At 40.2% G+C, this 17,071-nt stretch overlaps 1 protein-coding gene across 2 annotated transcripts; it reads right to left on the reverse strand.

Annotated features, from left to right (window-relative positions):
- Positions 1–141: 141 nt before the first annotated feature.
- On the reverse strand, positions 142–8,634 carry LOC109974083 (ETS-related transcription factor Elf-1-like). Of its 2 annotated transcripts, XM_020624091.1 has the most exons (7): positions 8,460–8,634; positions 8,133–8,259; positions 6,307–6,414; positions 5,962–6,117; positions 5,794–5,868; positions 2,766–2,961; positions 142–2,178 (listed from the first exon to the last, which is right to left on the reverse strand). In XM_020624091.1, exons 1-7 carry the CDS (start codon positions 8,517–8,519, stop codon positions 1,560–1,562), a joined length of 1,341 nt encoding a protein of 446 aa, XP_020479747.1. In that variant the 5' UTR covers positions 8,520–8,634; the 3' UTR covers positions 142–1,559. The 2 variants fall into 2 exon arrangements, with proteins under 2 accessions (XP_020479747.1, XP_020479749.1); XM_020624093.1 differs by lacking the exons at positions 8,133–8,259; positions 8,460–8,634 and adding an exon at positions 7,792–7,957 and having other exon boundaries at positions 143–2,178.
- Positions 8,635–17,071: the final 8,437 nt, after the last annotated feature.

Here is a 17,071-nt window from a genome sequence, read left to right on the forward strand (position 1 = left end):
GCATAAAAATGAATACCCAATACTTAAATACACCACTTGAATACATGTACTTTCTCCCACTAATGCCAGTAAACTAAATGTGGATGAATAAATGAGTAAAAACAAATTTCACAGATACATTGACAAAAATTACATTTATTTTATATAATAGATCATAATCTTTTCAACACCATGGGACTGTATGAAAGCAAAACATACATACACACAAAAGCAAACTCCCCCTCTCCCTCTGCCACAAGCTTATAGCCATGTCGGTAAAACTTACAGTATCAAGAGACTTCCGCATAAAGCAAAGTGAGTAGATTTCAAAATAAATGGTTTAAAGTAAAAACTATTTTGCATAGCGGTTACCTGGGGACAAAGGCACAGCTCTAAGCATCTTCTAATAACCTCTGGCCTCACAGAAGGCTTAGTCTTCCAAGTTCAGTTCTAATGTGGAGTGAGGTGAACTTTATAGGCTAGCTCTGTGAGGCTAAACTAAGGGCAAACACTGAACTTAACATTACTGCATCACGAAGGACCAGCTGCTTTACTCCTTGCATAGAGTATAAAGTCTCTGCAGCAAAAAAAATAAAATAAAATAAAATAAAAAACAAAGGTTAATGAACCTGAGGAATAAAATGGCAACAAGGCACAATGCCAAGCATGTTCACACACATACAGTATATAACACTCAATACATAAAGATATCAAGGCATTAAAGGGCAGCATATGCACCTATAGAAGTGTTATAACTAAACAGAAGAGGAGGCACTGCAGCTGAATAAAAGGCCATTTCACTGGTGATTGTCAACAAATGTGTAGGTACAGAGAATATAAAACAGCTGCAGTGCTAAATTCCTATTCTAGGAATAACAGCAATCCCTTGTTTTCAAAATTTCACAATACAAACATAATGCAGCAATCTAAAAAAAAGTTACAATCTGGAATGTTTTCCCTCAATAACCTCATGATTACCAGAAACAGAGGAAATAGGGACAGGGTGGTCTGAGATCTTCAGGCACTTAAACAGCAGGGGTAAACATTAGTGCAAAGCCATTTTCAGGAATGTTTCAGCATGTGATAGTAAAACAAATAATAAAATAAAATAATAATAATAATAATAGAGAAATAGCGTGCAAGAGTAAAGGCAGAGAAAGGGGGCACAGTGTGCTAATCAGATAAGGAGCTCCATGATAGTGGAGCTGAAGTGCAAGCAGAGGGTGTGTGTGTGTGTGCAGGAAGTGCAGAGAGGCTGTAGGTTCCAGTGCATGTGTCTCTTTGGTGTTTTGTATAATTCATAGAAACAGAGAGTGACTAAAGGCTAAGAAGGTAAACTGCTGTGAGATTTGGGGTCCTGCCAATTTCCAGCCAACTCAGATGTCAGAGAGGAAGCACTGATCTAGATTTACTTCTGTCACCATTATCTAAAATACAAAAATAATCCTAGATCAGTCCTCCCAGTCATGGACACTTAATATATGCCCTGGTGTGCAGACACTGCCACAGCAAATTGCAGCTCTGTAACTGGTCCTGAGTCAGAGGAGTGTACTGTATGTGCATGTCTGGACTGGTCTGTTCTACTGGTCAGAAGTAATCAGAGGCACCAGCTGTGGCGTCTCCACTTGTAAGGTTTTCTTCCCTCTGTGTGTTTGTTTGTCAGGGGTCTCTGGTGCACCCTTACTGTCTACAGCCACCTCAGCAGCAGCCTGTCGCTCACACAGGCTGCCCAGCAGCTGAGCTGTTTTAAAGACCGAGGCGTGACCGCTGGGCTGCAGGGACTGGACCTTCTGCAGGTTCTGGAGGGTCCGCAGCATCTCAGCGGACACAATGGGCAAATGCTGCTCCTGGATCAGGCTGGAGCTGGAGGGCCGCAAGACGGTTTCACGCTGGCCTGAAGGCCTTGGCCTGCTTCGCTGGGTAACCGGGGCGTGGACAGAGCTGGATGATTTCTTCAGTGGTGGGTGTAAATCTTCTTCCTCAACCGACCGGTCACTAGAAGCTACTGAGCTGTCGTCGGAGTCATCACTCATACCTTCATCATTGTCGCTATGGTCGTTGTGATCATCATCATCTTCTTCTTCCTCTTTGGTTCCATCTCCTTCTGTGATATAAATCATGTCTTTGGGCAGAGAGGTGAACTGGTAGACTAGCCGCTGGCCTTCAACCTTGTTCAGTATGCCTCTCTGGTAGTAGTACCTGGTTAAGAAACCAAGCAGCATATTTGGTCAGAATTGAAGAGCTAGGAACACTAAATAACCACAGCCCTCTTTTCACTGATCTAGGATCATTTTAGAAATGATAGCAAATCAGTGAGGAAAATAGGCAAACTGAACAGTCAATCTGCACAAAATTGGCCATATACTGTGTACCCAGACTATTTTACATCTGTCAACCTATTTGTCATATAACAGTAATACTCATGATGAGTGCACTTTGATGGACAAAGGTGTCGGTTAGATTTAGTTTCTTTTAAAACAATTTACAATGTTACTTGTCATGAGAGAATCTACAGTATAGAACTGCAGCCATTTCTGTAGTGTGGTTTACAACATTCAGTCTTTGTAGTTTATGTATTTTTATATCTCACATAGAGCTAAATATTCCATCTTACTTAAAAACGCTGTTCAGCATTCTCTTCAGCACATGCAAAGGCTCTTAAGCACTTGTAGAAACACACCTCAAAAATACTCTTGGATTTGTAAGACCCTGATTTTTCATCAGAGTACAGATATGATCCTGATACTTATGTGCATGTTGTGATGTCATTTTTCAAGGCTGTGTACCTGAGTGCTCTGCCCATTGTCTCATAATTCATATCTGGCTTGTTCTTGTGTTTGCCCCAGAGTCTGGCCACTGCTTTTGAGTTGACCAACTTGAAGATCCCTGCGTGAGGATTAGTCCATTTGATGTAGCGGGGGCAGACCTGTCGATCCTGCAGCAACTCCATCAGGAACTGCCACAGGTACAGTGTGTTTCCTCCTGACGCACAAACACAGGAAACACGATGGAAAAGGAAAGACAAAGAAAAACAATTGCTTGTTTATGATGTATACATCTAAAGCCATCATGTAAATGCTTTTGCTTTATTCAGAGAGGACAGAACATTTACAACAGCTTTTTTACTGGACATTCATTCATTAGAAAAAGGCTGCTGGCGTTCTGATCATTACTGTAGTTTACAAGGTTTTAACCTCTTTCTTTCCCCACAGTGTAACGGGGAAGAATGAAACTGATTTAACAAAAACACTCAGAATTTCTTAAGAGTCAGCTCATTGACAGTGTTTTAGCATTTATACTTATTGCTTGTCAGGTATTGTTTACCTGATTTCTCTGTGTATATGAGATTAGACTTGTATGATTAATTACAGCTGCAAGTCCAGGGTTCAACATTAACCATGGCCACAAAAAATTTCTGCGTGGCCGCCATTTATCTCCAGCAGGTGGCCCGCTGTGGCCACCCAGCTTTATCGGATCGCTACTGAGAATGAGACCCCATGTCACAGACCCTCTGCACTTCGCCATCGCAACATTAACGTTCTACAAACATCCTGTTTCATTTGCGCCCTGTGAGCAAACAGGAAGGCTACTTATGTCGGGGCTGCTGACGATGGGTCTACTAAACCTAATCAAACTTCTAGCATGAGCGCTACCAGAAGAACCTGAAACACAAAACATGGACTGAAAAAAAGAGCAACAAAAATTTAGGAGTGTATGGCAGCAGGAGTTTAAGTGGCTAGAATATAACATGTAATGATTTAATGTACTGCGGTGTACACATGACAGATGCAGGGATGATGCTGGGAGTCTATATCAGGCACAGGAATGCATGGGGGGTGAAAAAGATGAACTGACAGACTGAGAGGATACGTCCTATACGTTTTCAATTCTAAAACATAAATATATAAACATATATTTGCTCTGCTCATGTATTTTGACAAAGAAAGCTACACTTGGAAGTATGTATTATAGGTTTTCAACTGCTTTTTGTAATGTTTCGAGACGTAACTGAGTCAGGCACAATGCGGGGCAAAAGAGAGGGTATGAGGCAGAGGCATCGGGGGGGCTGAAAAAAGAGATGGGATATGTTTACATATGAACTTGAATTTAATGTCTTAACGAAGGCTGTATTAATTTGCATTAAACTGCCTTTTGTTACATATATTTGGGGCACCAAAAATGTACTTTGGCACCAAATTTAACGGCTTGGTGGCCTGTGGGGCCAGTGCTTAAAAATATTAGCGTCCCTATCTTCAGAAAGCACAACAGGAATTGCATTTAATTTTTGTTTTGCATTGCTGTAGCCTTTATAGTGATGTGATGGCATTCATTTCATACTTTTGTTGTGCTCAGGATGGAAACTGATTCTATTGATCCCAATCAAAATATATTGATTCTGCTCATCACCCCGATTCTTTATCGATTCCCTTATTATTCCTTATGAATTTTCTGTGTGAGGGGACAAAATAAAGGTAGGCCTACACAGGTATTCAGTGCCAACACAGCGGTTTTATTAACACCTAGTCTGAACACAGTGTAGAATGTCCATCTAACATTTGAACATGTTAAAATAAATTACAAATACTTCTTTTCTAAACTGATAAAATTAACACGTGAACTACTGAGAGTCTGAGTGTTCTGGAGAACAGGTGCAATCCTTTCACTACAAATGTTATGAATGTATGGTGTTTACTGTTTATATTTACTGTTCAACTTATGAAAGTTACTTTTTAACTCAGAATCTATAGGTTGAGTAGTTTTGAGTGACTGGTTGAACTTTTCATCCTTAAAGAGGCTCAGACCGCAATAAAAGTAAACACTATATACATAGCACCTGAAGGCATCAAATATGTATTTACACATTACCAGCGTGTTGACTTTGGCACACCTTTTTTTTTTACACCAGCTAGTTGCTTTGAGTACTGAAGGTCCTCATTCAGAATGAACAGTTGAGCTGCATGATTCATTGACATGATATGAATGACATTCTGACAGCTGAAACTGATGTGAGACCAGCTGATGGCTTTCCTAGAGAAGACATCTCACTTTGCTGGAGTTATTGGAACTACACAAACACTTATTCCACCCTGACTTTTCAGCAGTGTTACAGAGTGATGCTTCTTTTGCCCCATAAACAATCTTTGGCCGAGAGCAGACAGCGGTGTTGTGGTCAAGTCTATTCCCCACTTACTGGTAGTGAGCACAAACCCCACAGCGAGTTTCATTTTGGCTCATCATCAGTTTAAATCACAAGGTTAATGTTAAGTTATGGACGGCGGATGTGGCCCTGCTGTTTGTCATTTTAACCAGGAACAGTGACCATCAGCACCAGCTAAAAACGAGAGGCTGCTACCTGAGTGCACTTTGCTAACAAGCATTGAAACTGACAGTTTCTCATATGTACTGTTTGCTCACACGTAGCTTTGATTAACACGGAGTGAAGTTGACGTACATGAGCACTGAAAATGTGTAAATACACAAACTCTTCTTCATAATCTTTGGGTTTTAATAGTGGTTGTCAAGCCAGCACCCCTCCCCTCCCTCTCATATGTTTTTTTTGCAATGCACAGCAGGCATCGAGAGAAGTAATTGATAACTACAGAGGGGTATGATTCCAATTGATTATACAATTTGGAGCCGGTTCTCAATTCCCATCCCTATGCTGTACTGAAATGTTATGGACCTGTTGCTCAGTCTGACTGGGTGTAACCGCTGTTATGTTTCTTATTGAGACATGACATACTGCAATCCCATTAACACAATGAGATGATTGTCTGACAACAGCTTAACTAATTTTGGTATGCATGACAATACCTTTGTTGTATTTGTCCTTTTTCACTGTAATGTCTGGTGTGGGAGACTCTGCCCTCTGATATCGAGCTTTTCTACCTGAAGAGATGAAGAATAAAAACACATGACAATTGATATGATCACAGAAGACATCATTTAGTTTCAGTTAAGCAAATACTGTAAGTAACTGACCTCTCTTTCTGGACTGCAGCTGTGCCACAGGCTTCTTCGTGTGCAAGGAATGCCATTGTGACTGGTCAGCAGCTCCCACAATCCCCTCTGCTGACACAGTCACCTGGGTAACAGGAGTAGTGATAACATCACCCAGTGATGGTAAGAAGGTCTGGGCTGCAGGAGGGCATAAAAAGATGTAATGAGAGAGAACAGCAGTGTGACCACCGGGTCTAAAAATAACATCCCGCAGTCAGCCAAGTCCTACATCAAAAAGCAGAGAGGGTGAGGTTTTATCAGGGCATTTTGTTATTATGTATGTAACTAGTCCTATGTATGTATCTGCTTGTGGGTGTGTGTGCTTACAATAGTGTTGTTCCAGGGAGAGGGTTTCAGGGCAGTCCATGTTGAGAAGTGAGTCAGCAGCAACAAGTGTCTCCATGGTCTCTTCCTCTCCACTTTCACATGGCTCCACTACAGACCACAGAAAAGGGAGCAACACACAAACACTTTTCAGCAGGCAGAGGAAAATTAAACATGAGAGGCAATATGACTAAACTTAGACTTTTTACAGAGTCAGTGCGCCCAGAGGACTTTACCTATATCGTCGAATTCTAGTTGTAAGCACCACAAATGAAAGTGGCTCACAACTTTTTGTGTGATGTTAATGCTTCCAGCTCTATCAGATGGGTTCAAGTGCCCCTTTAACAATGGGCTGTCCTGGAATTGTTCAATAGTAATTCACCACTGACAGCTGCTGCACATATGAATTCATACATGACACGGTGCTCCAATAACTGTCAAAGTTGAGTTTATTTCTTAAAGGTTTGGTGAAGTTTGCATTTGTACTTCTACTACCAAGAGTAGCAGCTGCTAGGAATTCCAACTATTTATCCATGAGCTGTAACTTCCATTCCAACTTTTCTGGCTTTCTAACTACTTTTCACACATACACCCAACCCAAACGCTTTGTGTTAAGGTGTTACAACAGCTGGGGGTAAACTATTACAGCTGAAAGATTACAAAAATATACTTGATCAGGAACACACTAATCTTCAATCATATCTACTGCTGATTTTGAACATCCACATCTATCTAAAACCTCTCCTTTCTGGGATATTTATTGATAAAATGTTTGCTATTTTACTTGATTTCATTTTATTTAAATGCACATGTGTTTTTCTGGTTGACTTGACGGATTTCAATCCCTTTTGGGTTCAAAATACTTGGCAAATAAAGATAATTCTGAAACACATATATGCAGATACGTGTAGGCCAACTTGTAGCGAATTATCATTTCTATAAGCCACTATAGCTTCGATTAGCTCAGGTTTGCCACAATCTTTCCAGATATCAGCACAAGTAGTCTACTCCCTAGGGTGGAAAAGCCCCTGGTCGGGGACCAATACTCTAACAAATATTATTTAACTAACGTTATTTGTTCGTTAGTTTATACCATCTGTCTGAATCCATCTACATGTAGGTCCTTGTGACAAAATATCATTAAATGGGGTCTGTTGTTTTGTGTGACGCCACCGGGCTGTGAAGCAGTGAGCTAGAAAACACGTCCCCGTTAACAGATGTCTGTCTGAGCGTAAACACTTTCTGCCGCCGAGAAAACCAGCCACCGACAAGTCAAAACAAAGGTCCCAGTTTAAACACACACACACTAGGTAGGTTTCTCTCCCAAAACGGTTGTAATAGTGAGGAAAACCGCCTACGTCTGGCTGTGGGTGCTGCACTTTGATGCTGTTACCGTTAGCTAGCCTCGCCAAGCACACGTTCAACTGCGCCCTGCTGTAAACAGTATGTCGGATAAACAAATCGATACAGCGATAGAACTTAACTTACTTTTAATCCCCTGCATTGGTGAGAAACAAGCCATAGCATGTATGCTGTAGCCAGACGTAACCACGTCTACATCCTAGTGGAATTTATTAACAGACTTTACCAGGCACAAATCTGGAATGTTTTGTTTAACTTCCTGAATTTTTGCGGAGGGCGGGCCATGTGCAAGCGAGGATACCGACTGCGCAGGCGCAGCCCCGGTCTGACTTTTATTTTGGTAGGGCCTGAGTAAAAACTTCACAGAACAAAGGTTGTACTAATGGCTAACTATTAACATGGGCGGACAGATGGTGAAAGCGTCAGATACAGTAAAGCTGGAGCAGGAGTGTGTTGTATGCACTGACCTTTGAACAGCTGCTGCTGGTCCTCCTCTGTCTGTAACTCTTCACACGCTAGACCCGTATATGAAAGCAGGTGTGGATGGGGAACCTGCTCCACAATTACCGCAGGGTAATCAGAGTGAGCCATCAACTGCAACACACACAAAGAAATAAGATTAGATTACACCACATTACAGTTTTGTCCGGTTCCACTGACATTTGTGTTGCTTTGTTTCATCACACCCAATGAAATCATATCAGATTAGATTATAACACTTTGAACATTACTTTTAAATTTGACTTGTATCACATCTCTGTTCCAGCACCCACAAAGATACAACCTGTACTCACCTGTGACATATTAACATGGTCACTGGCATAGTCAAAGATGAGCTCTGACTGCTGTAGCATGGCTGAATATCCCAAACACACAACATTAACTGTGTGAAAACAGCATCGCAGCTTTCTTCAGAAGACTGTTAATAGCTGAGGAAGTCTGATGTGTTTTTGTGTCCACACAGTTCCAGTTTTTGGAGAGAATCTCTCGATGATGATGATTGCAAATGACGCTTGCAATGTCACTGTAGATCTACCAGAGATCTTCGTCCAAGCTGATGTCTTGCCATGCAGCAGAAGTCAACAGTCAGAAAGTGATGAGTAAACTAATTGACCAGAGACATAGAGGCATCACAGGAAACTCATGTTCTCTCGCTCTGCTTCGACTCGATGAGGAAGTGGGGCTGCCTAACTGTCCTGTGGTTTGACTGAACCTACCAGAGAAAAGAAACAAGGACAAATGTGTGTGAGGGGATGAGCTGGAGAGCTGTTACAGACAAAATACACAGTGAAAATACCACGCCTGCAGTGAAAGTCAGGTGGCACACACTTAGGAGACTTTTTATTAAAATTTCCAATTGGTCACTCTGATCTTACAGCGGTTTGCTTCACTTTTTCATTTATCTCATTCTTTTGCTCTTATCTTGCTTCTAAATAAGGCTAAAACAGCAACAGGAAGGAAGCGTTTGCACTGCAGCGAGTGTGTGTACGTGGTACAAGTGGAGGGGGAGGCAGCTCGTGCTGAACTTGAAACATGATGTCTTTGCACAGTGTTCAAGGTTTCAGGGCTGTTACTGTACATGCACATTCCTTACAACATTAATATGAAGGAGACATTTAGAACAAAACCAACTCCCCCCTCAGTCTCTCCTCTGCATTTGTTTTTCTATGCCTCCTCTCTTGGCCTCTTGTCATCACATTACTGTTAATTCCTCTTAATCGCTCAGTCTCCTTTCTCTTATTTTGCTGCCTAAGTGCCCAGAGCCTCCCTACTCCTCTGCCCTCCATGTAGGTTAAAGTAAACTGGGTAAATTTAATCTCTTCTGCTGCTGTTTTATCGCAGCCTCCCCCTCACGAGTGTAACATTTAAATTGTAAGCACTGTTGGCACACCTGCACTTACCTTCAGTCGCTCAATGTCGAAGATCACGTCAAGATTTATGTTTTGTGTACAATAGATTTTGCACTGTGAACTAATCGCTTCCAAGGCGTTAATACTAATCACTGAGCAGCTACATTAAAATCCCATTAATTGTCAGTTTGGTTGAAAAAGCTTCTGTCTAGTCTCACAGTTCCTGAGGTTTTTTTTATACCCCAGCTGGCAAACAGAGAGAGAATGTGAGTGCACCTCTTTGTCTGTGTGTGTGTGCGCGTGTGTAATAGAGGCAACATGTTTGGGTCACTTATCACACAGGAAGCACAGCTCAGTTAGGAGGCACCATTTCCTGAATTCCTGTGCCAAACCGCTGCCAACATCTCTGCCAGCAATGGCCTTCTCATTTTTGACTTCCTCTGATGTTTGCAGGCATTTGGTCCTCAATGATTTACTTAGGACACGAGTGAAATGCAGATTAATTTACTCCTCAAAGCAATTTAAGATTTTCAAGTTAGGAGGAATAGTCCCTTTTGACAATAATGTATACAGTGCTTGATTATAGGAGAGATTAGAACTGAAACCATTAGTCCATGGAGTAGCCAAACTGAACAAGAAAAACGTATGACATTCAGAAAAGAATCAGTAGCTGCAGCACAGGGAGAGATTTTTTATCCAAGTTAAATCACAGATAATCATAGTTGAATTAACATGAACTGATTTTTTCCATACACCTACTCTGACTGTGTTTTCTTGTCAGGTTGTAATGCTTGTTTAACATAATAAACTAATTTGTAACCTGAAAATCAGGCTCTGGATGTGAGGCGTGGCGTTCGGCCCTGCTGAATTCAATGTATTTTGTAAGAGTGAATAGGATCATAAAAGATGATCTGATGTCACAGCCTAACAGGAAGTCTGTATGTTTTTACATTTTTCTTTCTTTGGCTAGTAGCTGCTATTGCTGCCTGCCATTTTGTGCCATGTGCATATGCTCAATGTTAGAGTGCCCTGCAGCCTGCTGCTTCTATAGAAGCCTCTCTAACGTCATAGAGGCTTTATTCATCAGTACTCTGGTCACATAGGTTTGTCTCTGTGGCCTTGGCACTCGGATCTGACTCTGTGAAGTGGCTGCCAGGCCCCTAAGGACACTGATAAGCCCCAGTAACATTCATTCTCCAGTTTGTGTGTGTGACAGTCGGCGACCGAGATAGAAGAGTGCGAGTGTATTAGACAAAAAGGGCACATAGTGTGTGTGTGTGTGTGTGTGTGAACTAGGCCAGGCTGATAACAGTTTGGCAAGTGAGGGAACAGTTGATAAGTCCTTGTTGCTTGGGGTAACTGGGTCTTGTTAAATGAACACAGTGAAATATGGTGTGTGGAGAGGAGCAGATTGTGAATCGGGGAACTGTGGAGGTGGTCACAACACACATCTGTGTTTTGACCTTCTTGGTGTATATACGTGTGGTTTAGCTGTCATTTAAAGGAAAAGATAAGCTGAGATTTTTTTAATAAACCTTTCCTGGCAGGGTGCTTAAACAGCGTCAAACAGCCACGCTCAGAAACTCACACACTTTGAGAAATACTTTCACTTTCCGTTCAGCACATGTAATGCAACATAGAGTCACACGAAGAGCTAACAGCACTTCATTGTTTTAGATCATTTTTACTACAGAGAGTAGCAGGTCTGCTATATGGAATAAGAATCCTTAGGCTTACCTTGGGTTTACAGGTTGAGTCTGTATGAGGCAGAGCAGCAGCTGTCTGGAGGATCCAAGAAAGAAACGGATATTGTTCTGATCCCTTTTGGCAAACATAGACCCTTCATCTGCTCACAGACCCGGGATCAGTTTCCTTTTGCAGGTCTCCAGTCACCAGGGAAAGTGCCACACAGACTTAAGATCAGTGTAGATCAGCTTGTTTTTTATTGTTCCCTTCAGTCCTTGTCAGTTCTTGCTTCCTCTTTTTTTTTTCCAGAGAACTGCCCCCCCCGTGAGCTACGATTGGTTACCTGTGTTGTGAGTCAAGGTAACCCATAGTGACCATTGTCAGTGTGGAGCAAATGTAAACACGGGGATATTTGCAATGTAAAGGAGCACAGAGCCAAGCAACTGATCTGCAAACAGTCAAATGGTTTATATAAAGGTGGACAGGCAGCTGATATGTGTGATGATCTCACTAAATATCATATTAAATCATTATGTAGGTCAGCTTCAACAAGACTTAGGAGCTACAATCTTATAAAACTCTATTTGAAGCCTTATAAAATTAATGTTAACATAAGGCAAATGAGATAAAGACAGGGATTAAAAAAATAAAAACATGGACAAAAAAGGCTTGCAGACAGATAGACAGGCCTGTCTTTACCCAGTCCCTGATGCCCCCTAGTGACATAATTCTGCACCAACACCCTTACCAAGAAGTAAGCCATTCTCCCAATAAACAACAAATGGAGCAGAAAAAAAGGTATCCATCCCAGGGTGTTATTCACTGATCCTCAGCAGTCTGCTCCAGACTTTATGATCACTGTCACCACTGTTTCTGGGAAATCATCAGCCTTCTCATGAGAACATGGCCCTCTGCAACCCTGCTGTCTCTGCATCCTATCACCACTGTAATGGTTGCATAACTACCCCTTTTGTGAACTTTATATAAGACAAACTATCTTGTCTGCAGGCCTATCATATGTTCACAAATACATAGATAAAAATGGAACCTGTAGTGTGATCAGTTCTTTGACAAAAAACACCATTAAATATGTTCTTTGCTCTTATAAGACCTATATTTTGCTATGTGAAATGTAACGATGTATTAGTACCTCTTACAAAATAGACACATTTTGGCAAAGTGTTGTATTCATAAATGTTATAGAGTCTTTTCTTGCTAAATTATATTTTGGGGATTTTAAATTAAGCATTGAAATATATGCAAGCAGCAGCAGCATTTGTTAGATTATTCTACCTTTCATTTTATCCATATAGATCCCATATCAGTGGGAGGGGCTTGACTGATAAGGCAGAGTAAACCACGGCCCCCCTTCATTTCTGTTTGCTTACATACTTCTGCAATAGCAGGCAGCAAGAATGTGCTGGTTTAACTCAAAATAAGGTTAACTCCCAAAATGTTTTTTGTCAAGTGCCAGAGAGCAGGGTTTGATTATTACAGTATGTGTGTTTATGTCTGTGAGAGAAAACTGGAGGTGATTACTGAGAAATAATCTAATGGACCTCAGATTTAAAATAAAATCACTATTTTCAGTTTGTGTGTTTTGTGCAGTGTAAAACTAAAATGGTTAGGGAGTGTACAAAATTAGGGAGGAGGAGAAGGGGTCAGGAAAGGTAGAGGGGTTTTTTCTTTTAGTTGGTAGTCATTTTTGGGGAGAGCAGATAAAGGTCTTTTATTTTATTTTTTATGTTTTATTTCAGCCTGCCCTTTCAGTATAGGTAATACTGCAGTTACATCAGTAGTTACATCAATAAAACCATTTTCTATGGTTCATTAAGTTGTTCTTTACCGTATGCAGAGGACAGTAGTTATATCTCTTTACTGTGCGCATGGTGACGTGCACTAGATGGGCCAGAAAGACATTAAAAGAGTACTCCACTGACTGATAGTTTTTAAAAAAAGAATCAAATTTGATGCAGCAGAACCAGAGATAGTCTTTTTTTATTCCACACATGTTTTGTCCGTGTTAAGATATGACACCTACATTACCCACAATGCAACTTGACTAATGACAAGTCGCTAGTAGTTTCAGGAATGTTAAGCTCCTGTGGTAGCAGCTAATGCTTGCTCGGGTAGAAATGATGAGGGTGCTGCAGAGGTCTGTTAAGCTCACTTCTTGCAAACTCCACACCCCCAACATTTTTTCACTCTGAAGCTTGTAGTCTTAAGCCCCAAATGATGCCAACTCAAGTGTCATCGCTTGAGGCAAATGATCACATTTCACAATAACCTCTGGAACCACAAAAGGCTTTACACAACTTCTTTTTAGACATATGCAATAGTACCTTCCAACACCTGTAAACAGACTTTGATGTGTGAAATTGGTAGAGTTCCCCTTTAACGTCCATACTGGTGGGGTACAATAGGAGTTATTAAGGTATAATTTAAGCTACATGATTAAACTAATGAAGTGACTGTTTGTGTTTTTTGAGGGTGCTGCAGTTTTTTCAAAAGCAGGTTTCGAAGATACTGTTATTATTTAACCTGCACAGTGCTTTGCTTTGCTTTTTTTTTTTTTTACAAATGGAAACATAAGGTTAAGCCCCTCTTCACCACCTGACAACATTGCATACAGTTCCTTAGTCAAGTAATGGATTTATTTAATTGACAGAAATGTTATCAATTATCTTCATTTGGTCAAATAAAAGCTACTGGAAAATGTCACTGTCGGCTCTGGAAAACTGTGATAGGCATTTTTCTTTTTTTTTTCTGAAGTTTCTTAGAGTTTGTGATTAATTGAGAAAATAATTGTTAACTGAAAATAATCATTAGTTACAGCTGTAATAATGTTTGTTATATTAGTATTATTTTAGCACATTTGACCACCATGACAAACTGCAGCTGCACATTTAATTTATCTTATATAGGCTATATATATATAGGCAGTTGTTACAGTATGTTTGCAGTATTTGTCTCTGACCTGTGCACATTTGTATTTATGTGGTTGATATATCATTGTTTATCTTGTACTGTGGCCCTATAAGTACTTCATCACATTGTCAGAGAAGCAGTAACAGGAGGTATGCTAAAAATGTAGCACTGTGACAGAAAGTTTGAATGTCCCCTGATGCAGAGCCAAAGGGGAAATAGATGAAGGAAATGTTGTGGAGTTCACGCTACGTCAGTCTAATGAATTCCTTCTGCTGGCCATGTCTGCTTACCTTCTGCTGCTTCTACTGCTGCATCTGTGAAAGTGAATAATGAGCTGTGTTTTTGTGTCATTTATCAACCATTCCTTAAAGTCTGAAATCGATGGTGTGTAACCAAAAACAGCACATCAAATTAGCCAAAAATGCAGAAAGCATTTTCATACACACTCATGCTCACACACATTTGGATTTTGGTATTTCTGCATACAGTGCACAGTCCCACATGCACATACATAGAGGCTCCAGCTCACATACCTTTGTTCTGTGTTCTCACTGCCAATAGGCAGTGTAAGGGTCTTAGTCTTAGTCTGAGTTTAGATCAACATTTTTCCCTTGAAGTGTTTCCATGGTTTTACTATACTCAGGCAAAACACACAGGCAACGCACACTCTGTCACACCCACAATGAAAGCATCGTTTCTTTGTTCATCCACATTTTAGTTAGAAGCCATGCTGGACTGAAAGCTTTTCTTCTTGTGCCATCAGTTTGGGATAGATATTCTAAAACTACAAAGAGCTGCAGTTAGTCTTATTCAAGACTTGTGCTTATGCTTTAAAATTATTACATCTCTATCAGTCATAGTGTATTTAGGCCAGAGCAAAAGAGAGGAGTGAGAGCCAAAGAAGGTAGAAGAATGAGACAGCTACGCATATCTATGCCAGTTTAGTTGCTTAGAGAGTTTTTATGCCAAACACTGCTGTTTGCTATGCAGGATATTTCAATGTTCACCAAAAGATTAAGAGATGACGCAATAATGTCTCTGAAATAGTTAAAAGTTAAGTCAAACATCATGTTCATGCAGTTGTTGATATTATTAATGAAGTTTTCCGGCACAGTTTCGTTGAATGTTCTGTGTAAATATGCAAAACACAAAATGTAATAAATATGGCAGGAAAGGGTAGATAAATGTGAAAGAGTGCATGGAGGAAGAGAAAACAGAGAGGGGCCTGTTAGGGTCTGTTCACACCCCATCCCTGGGGACACAGATCCAAAACCGTCAGCTGTCCAGTTCAGCCATTTGCCAGCACTTCCTGATGTCTTCTAAAACTGTGTCCAGGGTGTGTGTCTGTTTGTGCGTATGTATTGTACAAATGTACTGCATGTACTGTATGTGTGTGTTTGTTTGGAAAGAAATGTTGTGTGGCCTAGTATTATTCATGTTGTGGAGACATAAATCTGTTTACACAGTCACATTGTGGGGACTCAACATCCTTATGGGGCCAAAAACCAAGTCCCCAGAATATAAATCATTACACTTTAGAGTGACGACTTGGTTTAAGGTTAGCATGAGGATATAATTAGGCAGGTAGTAGTGATGGTTAAGGTTAGGGTAGGTCTCCAGGAAATGAATCTGTGTCAGTGTTATGTCCCCTGAAGTAATGGAAACACAGCATGTACAGTATGTGTGTATGTAATGAGAAAGACTTGCAGCCTCAGTTTTCCATCCAGAATTAATTGGAGTTAATGAAGGAAAGTCCACAGTGTTTGTTCAGTGCAAACCTTCATGTTAGCTAAGTTAACATGAAGAGTCTATCAAAAGTTTACAGTAGTATTTATTGCTGAATTGTGTGCTTTGTCTCATTAACCTTTTGGCATCCATCTGCTGCTAGGATTCATATTTCAAAAGTTACATTACCTTTCTACAGTAGACTGCTGTAGATTGCCATATTAGTTGTGGTAAAGAAGATTGTCCTGTTCTAAGCTGTTCTCTATTAATCCATTATTAAGTCTAGATGCAGAGCTACAGCTGCATGTGCAAAGAAAAGAATCAACGTACTTGACAAAAGTAATAGAGGACATGTTTTTCTTTACTGCTGATTAACCCCGTAAAGCCTGACACATCAAAAAATAGCCAAAACATTTTTGGGAACTGAGATGTTTATTAAACCTTTTAACAAAATCCTAAAGAAAATTCAAGATTCAAGATTCTTATTTGCCATTTATGCATAGACAGACGGTCCATGCATATAGGAATAAATGTGCCATAGATTTTGTTTATTTTTATTTGTATCACATGTGATACATGGGGCATTTTTGGCAATTTGTTTTGCTAAGAAACTCAAATAGCAAATATGATACAAATTTTTTTTATAGTGTTAAAAGGAATATATTAATTTCTAAGTTACTAATGTAAAGCATCCTCAAAAACTAAGCTTCAGTCTAATACAAAGTAAAATTATTAACCCCCATTACCAGAATACTTGCTATATACACATCTCATGTTTACACATGCTTTTCAAGATTGGTCAAGCATTTAGTCCAGTTATATGGGAACATGTTTCTCGCTAAAAGTTTTATAACTCTCCTGTTTGTACAATGAATGTGAAGCTACCACCAGCAGCCAGTTAGTTTAGCATAGCCCAGCCAAGAAATGATCATATAACCCGTATAAAGCCACAATCTGTTGTCTTTTGGTTTTTTGTTCTGATTAAACAAACAAGATACAACTACATTTTATGAGGTGATGGTAGTTATGTTGTTTCCTTCAGAGCCAGGCTTTCTCTTTCAGGTCGTATGCTAAAATAAGCTAACTGGCTGTTGACAGTAGCTTCATATTTATTATACAGAAATGAAAAAGTATTGATCTTCCTAACTGTGCCTTGTCAAGAAAGTGAGTAAACACATTAGTGTTAATTGATAAAGTATTCTTTTAATGCAGGTTGA

This window comes from Monopterus albus, unplaced genomic scaffold (genome assembly GCF_001952655.1).
Source record: "Monopterus albus unplaced genomic scaffold, M_albus_1.0 scaffold319.1, whole genome shotgun sequence".
In the NCBI taxonomy this organism is placed as follows: Eukaryota; Metazoa; Chordata; class Actinopteri; order Synbranchiformes; family Synbranchidae; genus Monopterus; species Monopterus albus.

Excerpts from the sequence above, each read along its gene's own strand:
- LOC109974083 (XM_020624091.1), bottom strand. The coding sequence starts at position 8,519 with ATGCTACAGCAGTCAGAGCTCATCTTTGACTATGCCAGTGACCATGTT. Across the intron at positions 8,260-8,459 it reads ACCATGTTAATATGTCACAG|TTGATGGCTCACTCTGATTA; the intron begins GTGAGTACAGGT and ends TGTGTGTTGCAG. Across the intron at positions 5,869-5,961 it reads GCTGCAGTCCAGAAAGAGAG|GTAGAAAAGCTCGATATCAG; the intron begins GTCAGTTACTTA and ends TCATCTCTTCAG.